At 39.6% G+C, this 6733-nt stretch overlaps 1 protein-coding gene across 1 annotated transcript; it reads left to right on the plus strand.

Moving 5' to 3' along the window:
- The first annotated feature begins 1467 nt into the window (after window positions 1-1467).
- LOC104595637 (putative jasmonic acid carboxyl methyltransferase 2) lies at window positions 1468-5306 on the plus strand. Its single transcript, XM_010256464.3, has 4 exons — window positions 1468-1711; window positions 1870-2274; window positions 2591-2863; window positions 4708-5306. Exons 1-4 carry the CDS (start codon window positions 1637-1639, stop codon window positions 5083-5085), a joined length of 1131 nt encoding a protein of 376 aa, XP_010254766.1. The 5' UTR covers window positions 1468-1636; the 3' UTR covers window positions 5086-5306.
- The last annotated feature ends 1427 nt before the right edge of the window (window positions 5307-6733 follow it).

Raw genomic sequence — 6733 nt, forward strand, 5'->3', positions numbered from 1 at the left:
GCTGGTAATTGCCGCTGCTAGTAATAGATCTGCCGCTGTTGGTTTTGTCTTCTCCCTTCGGCTAGAGACGCATTATCATAGCTGCCCAAGTAAAGAAACCCGGGCAAGACCTCCGATGGAAAAGCACTTGTTTGAATGTCTAAAACAGTAACAGAAACAACACGAGCACAACAAGAATACAGCAAGACCAAAAAGACGAAATTAAACTTGCTTTGATCCAACAGAGACTAGCTCCACCGTCAAAATCCGATTTTGCAGCACCAGAGTTTCCACCGTCAAAATACTGGATAGAATAGGTAGGTAGAGGCTTTTTCTCGATTATTGCTAAGTATCTCAGCACCATAGTTTCTCCTATTTTCCAATATCTATAGAGGGATCGTTCGTTAAACGCTCTCTCTCTCTCTCTCTCTCTCTGAGTCTTTCCCAGAGAGTACCTTGAGATGAACGATGCTAGTTGTTGTTTTTTTGTTGCTTTCTTCTCCCTATGCTGTCACGGTGGAAAGTCTGCAAGAAACATCTCCAATCACTCGAACGTCATTAGTCGTCGACAACATATTGACACTCTCTGATGGTCGAATCTTGGAGTAAGAAAGGACGTCGTTCTATCGGCACCAGCAAGAAACCAGCAGTGGCAGAAGGTAGAAGACGAAATAGATCTTCCGCTGCTGGTAACATCGTTGATGACGTTGGTAGGCATTCACCGGTGATGAGGGCGGATTGAACCTTCGAGACCTCTATTTTGTCTTGGATAATTTTCCTTCTATTTTTCCATGTAAAACCGGTCATTGGAAAGTTAAATTTTTACACTTTCCCATCCCATCCCACCCAAATCTTCCCATAAATCAAACAAAGCCTAATGGACCCCTTTGCTCCAACCACCAGGTACCACCGTTGCCACGTAGAAAACTTGGCTCAAACTTCAAACCATAGAGAGATAGCCTAGCTAGTTCATGGGTGGTGTACTATTTGCCCCAAGGGAGTGTTTGTTTATCATTATTTTATTAGTGGAGTCCAGACTTGAGTTTAAGAGAAATGCTAAAAACTCATAATGAGTTTAAGATAATTTCCCTTGTCAATAATATGTTGGTTACGTGAGCATGCATCAGAATGGCTGTTTCATGTGGAAGTGTAAACTGTAGTACAGAAATGTTTTGTTTGTTTGGATGGTTAGCGTCTGAGGAGGATTTTGAAAAGGCCAGATTCACTATAATTAAGCCACGCTGTCGGTGCATGCATGATTTATATTTCATATTTGAGTATCATGCACCTTCACATAATTATTCCTTTATTCCTCTAAACTCTTCTAAATTTCCACCATCAACTTAATTATACTTGGGCCAGACGTTCGCTTTAGGAGCTTCACCCCGTTGTAGGTGGGGTCTGTACATTCGGAATTCCCTCCATGTTAAGTCGCCTATCATCAACCACTAAAACCTGCTTCAGCCGACCCACTCCCACCCCTCTACTTGCAAGAATTTCTATCTTTTCTTTTCAATTCAGAGGATCTGGAACTTCTTTTATTGCGTCTTGTTACTTCGCTAGGTTCCTATATATACAAGCACGCCCCTTAGAAATTTGCAGTGTGAATACACACAGATTCAGGGAGAGAGAGAGAGAGAGAGAGAGAGACAGAGAGATGGACGTAATGCAAGTCCTGCATATGAACGAAGGGAATGGAGAGACTAGTTATGCTAAGAATTCAATGGTCCAGGTTAGATTCTAGACTCTTTTAAGTTTTTGAATTTGGTGTTGTACGTAATTACTCTTGTGAATATGGTAAGTTTATTGTGATGATCATGATTCTTTCACTTCAACGACCATCTATCTGTTTTTTACTTTTTTAACTCTGTTAGTTTTAATCTTTTACAGAAGAAAATCATGTCCATAGGGAAGCCCATAATAGAGGAAGCTGTACTCGATTTCTATTGCACCAACTCTCCTGAGAGGTTCGGCATCGCGGATTTGGGATGTTCATCAGGACCCAATACCTTATTGTTGGTCTCCGAGATAATGGACACCGTCTGCCGGAAATGCTGCCAGATGGGTTGTCCACCACCGGAGTTCCTGGTGTTCTTGAACGATCTTCCCTTGAACGACTACAACACTCTGTTTAGGTCCTTGCCAGCGTTCTATAATACTCTCAAGGAAGACAAGGGGAGTGGAGTTGGGCCATGCTTTGTCGCTGGGGTGCCGGGTTCTTTTTACGGAAGGCTATTTCCAAGAAAAAGCCTTCATTTTGTGCATTCTTCGTCAAGTCTCCATTGGCTTTCTCAGGTTAGATAGTAGTAGTCTACTGTACGCAGTACGTACACAAGTAACAGTAGTAAAACACCAATATACAGGCGTACAGCTAGCTCACACATTGACATTACTACGAATCTGTTCCTTCCGTTACGCGAATCTGAATTCTGAAATCTGAACAACGTTAAGGCTTATTGCTGCTTTCTTCGACACAACCGGTGGTGTTGGATCGCTTGGGTCCCTCGGGCCTCGACCTGCTTTAATTTCTTTATTTGATTTGATATGATTAAAGGGAAAATTTTCTTATCTGTTCGTTGATCGATGGAGGATTTCTTCGTTTCTTGTGCAGGTCCCACCAGGTCTCGACAGCAAAACTTGTCCACCATTAAACAAGGGGAAGCTCTTCATATCTAAAACAAGCCCACCTGGTGTCTTAAGCGCATACGCTCTGCAATTCCAGCAGGATTTCACATCGTTTCTGAATTCACGTTCTGAGGAAATTGTGCCGGGAGGCCGTATGGTCCTTTCTTTCATGGGTAGGAGGACTACAGACCCCTCTACCGAGAAGAATTGCCACCAGTGGGAATTCTTAGCGCAAGCCTTACAGAATATGGTCATCGAGGTTTGTTTATTATCTTATTTCTCTTGGTGATTTGGATGGCTTATTTGTTAGGTTCAGACTACTTCAGAGTAGTAATATATACTAACATAGAGAATATTTATTCCCAATTTCCTTCACGTCATTTAACCGTTCTTTAATTGTAAATTAAATAATATAAAATATTTTGGTCTACTTAAAATTCTTTAAGTACTCTTTTTTTCTTTTTTGATGAAACAATTCAACCAGAACTGAAGGTTCAAAACAGGCGGGAGGGCTTATCCCAGAAAAACAAATCCATAACAGACAGCTTAGCCAGCTGAGCTAAACTATTACAATGACGCGCGAGAAATAAAACCAAACTCAAGATAGTCAAAGAAAGATTTAAGAGCTAGGATTTCATCGACCAAGCTAGTATCAGTCCAAGAGAACTATAGAGAACCAAAATTCAAAAAACCAGCTCATAACGTTTTTGGAATCAGACAAAACAAAAACTTTCTTCTAATTCTTCTTTTTCCGCCAGCTCCAAGGGCATGAAATATCGCCAAAAGTTCAGCCTTTACATCATTTCCAGCCAATTAAGTTCTTCCTCCCACCTACAGCCAACAAAGAAGCCTTAGCATTCTTATAGATACACAAACCAAACAACAAACCACCCTTTTTACAGACACCCCCATCACACTTGATGATTACATCAAACAGACTAAACATGGAAGAATCAAAATTGGGCAAACGTGATATTAACTCAGCCGAAGAAACATAAGAAACAGAATTCAACCCATCAATTTCCACAAAAATTAGATCTCCTAGCAGATTCCACCACTCACCCACTAAACCGGCTTAGCTTCATTATTCAAAATTACACAATTCCTGGAATACCACACAGAACAGAAAACAACGTACTGCAATCCAACTTGAGTAATTTCCAACCTCAAAAGCATATATGCACTATTTAAAGAAGGAAATTAAGTTGGATTCAAGAATTTTAATACTCCAAAGAGAGGCAAATAACATTGCCATAGCAAAAGGACAAAAGCAAAACAAATGGAGGATAATATAGTTTCCTCCACAGCATTACAAAGAGAACACATACAGTCAACATTTAAAGCAAACTCGGCTAATCTAATCTTTGTGTGGACAAAATTTCTCACTTATCTCCAAAAGAAAAGCTTAAATTTAGGAGGAATTTTCAACTTGCAGATTTTCTTAATAAATCTCACTTGCCTCCCCTCCAACCTTACACTAAATTTCATCCATAAAGGATAATAAAAATCCTAGAGAGAAAATTTCTCCTTATTAGGAGAACCCAACCAAAGAAAATTGTTGGACACATTCCTCCTAAAAATATAATGTTTAAAATTGCCTGAACTTTAGCTGGCCCAAAAAGTTGATTTGATTTTTCTCTACTCCAAGAGCCTGAACCATATATCTACAAGATCCTTTATTAACCTGAATACCTCGATCAGCCATCTTTCTTGGACGACCGATGGGTCCAAAAAACTTACTTTTGGAATGAACCCACGATAAATTCCAGACATTCACATTACAATCTTTACACACCTGAACACCGAGGTCAGGAAACAACACCCAAAGGGATTTAACAGCGCATTTCCAAATGCTAGTTGGGGCCGGCCCGGGCTTTTCTTGGGCCTTTTTGGTTTGTCTTGTCGGGTTCTATCTGTGGGGTCTTTGTTTATCGCTGTTTTTCGTTTGGAAGTAAAGTCTTGATCTTTGGTTAAGGCCCATGTAGCTTTTTTTTTTTTTTTTTTTCTCTTTTAATTGAATTTGTTCATCATGTTCGTTAAATTAATGTGGTGTAGAGAATAGAAGGAACAGTGGAAATAACAGCTGCTAGCTAGTTTTGACAGGGTATTGTTGAAGAAGAGAAGCTGGATAGGTTTAACGCTCCCTACTACGCACCCAGTGGTGAAGAAATAAAAGCTGCCATAGAAAGAGAAGGGTCATTCATGGTTGATCGCCTAGACATCCTTGAGGTTGAGTGGGATGGAGGTAGTTGCAATAATCAAGCAAGAAATGGAATGTTGATTGATCATAATCTGAATGGTGCTCACCGCGTAGTGAAGACCATACGGGCCGTGGTCGAGTCCATGCTTGCGAATCATTTTGGAAGGGAGATAATGGATGAATTATTTCGAAGGTATAGCCACATTGTAACTGACTACATGTCCACAAATAGAACCACGTATGATAATGTGATTGTTTCCATGACAAGAAAGAGCTACTAGCTAGAGTCTAGAGACAGGTTGCATTATTATTCTCTTGTCTTCTCTCACAGCTGCGTCGTGGATATTGGAGAAGTCATTCCTGTTAGGAAAATGAGTCTAGCTAGCTACCTCATTTAATTTACGTACTTGTCGTCGTCTCTAGTGGCTGATTGGGTCTCTCTCTCTCTCTGGCACATTATCGTTTGTTCAGTGAATAAAATAAAATCATAAACTTTAACTTAGCTACAGTTATGTTATGCCCTGCTTCCATGAGATGGTTTCGGACTTCAATTAATTTGGACCAAACTGGTCTCATGCCATCTTCTTCTTTGCCATGATGCATCGATCTTATTTCAATGTGCACCTGACCTTTAACAGTCGCAAACAGGAAAAGCTTCAAGACTTTACGAGACTAATTAGACTAAAAAGACCTGGATCGGCATGACAGTTTATTTTTTTTTACCAGTTGTTTTGCTTATATGGTTGGATTAATGTTTTAAAAATTGAACCCTAAACCACTTTGGCTACTGGTTTTCAAGTCAATGGTTCGAGTGTCTGGTCCGAATGGATGGTTCATTGCAAAAAGATAAAAAATCATTGTCCGAGTCAAATGGATCAATGGTTCAATCACTGGGATCAATGGGTCTCTGAATCTAACCAAATCAATAGTTTTAATTTTAGCAAAAACATGAGTCAGGGGTGAAACGGAATTGATTGCCTGAACGGTTTATAGGCCAAACAATCTGACCATCTGGGTCAAGGATGATTTGAACTACTGCAAGTCAAGCCGGTTTTATTAGGCCCAGGGTCGATACAAACATTTGAACTGAACATATAGGCATGTAGCCTATTAGCCTGTTTCAAGATCAAACCCAAGCCAAGCAGCCGGAGATTCAAATTTGCTAAACCCCGACAAGACTTGGCTTCAGTCAGGTAAAGTCGGTTTTAGATGAGTACTGGACTAAAACTTGGGGCATTTAAGTTTTTTTTTTTTTTTAAAATGGATTTATGAGTAACTAACCCATTAGGTCAAGCAAAAGGGTTGGGTTAGGTTGTATTACGCATATCTATTTAGGTCAACTATATTTTTTCTCCTAAGTATTCATTCCTCTTATATCAGTTTCTCTTTTTAAATTATTTCCTCTCTCTTCCTCTCCTCTATGTCTATGCTCATTCTCTGGATTTTTTTAATCAACTTTAGGTTGGGTTGTAACCTTTTGTACATATTTAAAATATGGGTCATTAATGGTTTTTTTTTAATCAACTTTAGGTTGGGTTGTAACCCTTTGTACATATTTAAAATATGGGTCATTAATGGTTGGTTGACGGGTTGACCTTCAACCGACATCCAATATGAACCTCATCCATCCATTTGCCACCTCGAGGCCAAAGATTTTTTTGAGTGTTCTGCTTGATCAGTTTAGGTGTTCATGGTCTATTTATTGGACATTTGGGGGGGCCCTTCCCATTAAACCGGTGAGAAAAAGATCTACATCATAGAGATTTCTGCTGGATTCTGATGGGCTTAGTAGACTCATTTTGTTTTCAAGCTACAGTACACAGTGGGTAATTTGTTTAGTGTACAGTGGGTAATTTTGTTTTCATTAATGGTATATATTTCCTTTTTTCCTGTAGGAAATATAGGTTTTGAGCCAGGATTTCAACCAGT

The sequence above is a fragment of the Nelumbo nucifera genome, chromosome 5 (genome assembly GCF_055504915.1).
Source record: "Nelumbo nucifera cultivar China Antique chromosome 5, China Antique-T2T, whole genome shotgun sequence".
NCBI classification, from domain to species: domain Eukaryota; kingdom Viridiplantae; phylum Streptophyta; class Magnoliopsida; order Proteales; family Nelumbonaceae; genus Nelumbo; species Nelumbo nucifera.

Excerpts from the sequence above, each read along its gene's own strand:
- LOC104595637 (XM_010256464.3), top strand. The coding sequence starts at position 1,637 with ATGGACGTAATGCAAGTCCTGCATATGAACGAAGGGAATGGAGAGACT. Across the intron at positions 1,712-1,869 it reads CTAAGAATTCAATGGTCCAG|AAGAAAATCATGTCCATAGG; the intron begins GTTAGATTCTAG and ends AATCTTTTACAG. Across the intron at positions 2,275-2,590 it reads GTCTCCATTGGCTTTCTCAG|GTCCCACCAGGTCTCGACAG; the intron begins GTTAGATAGTAG and ends TTTCTTGTGCAG.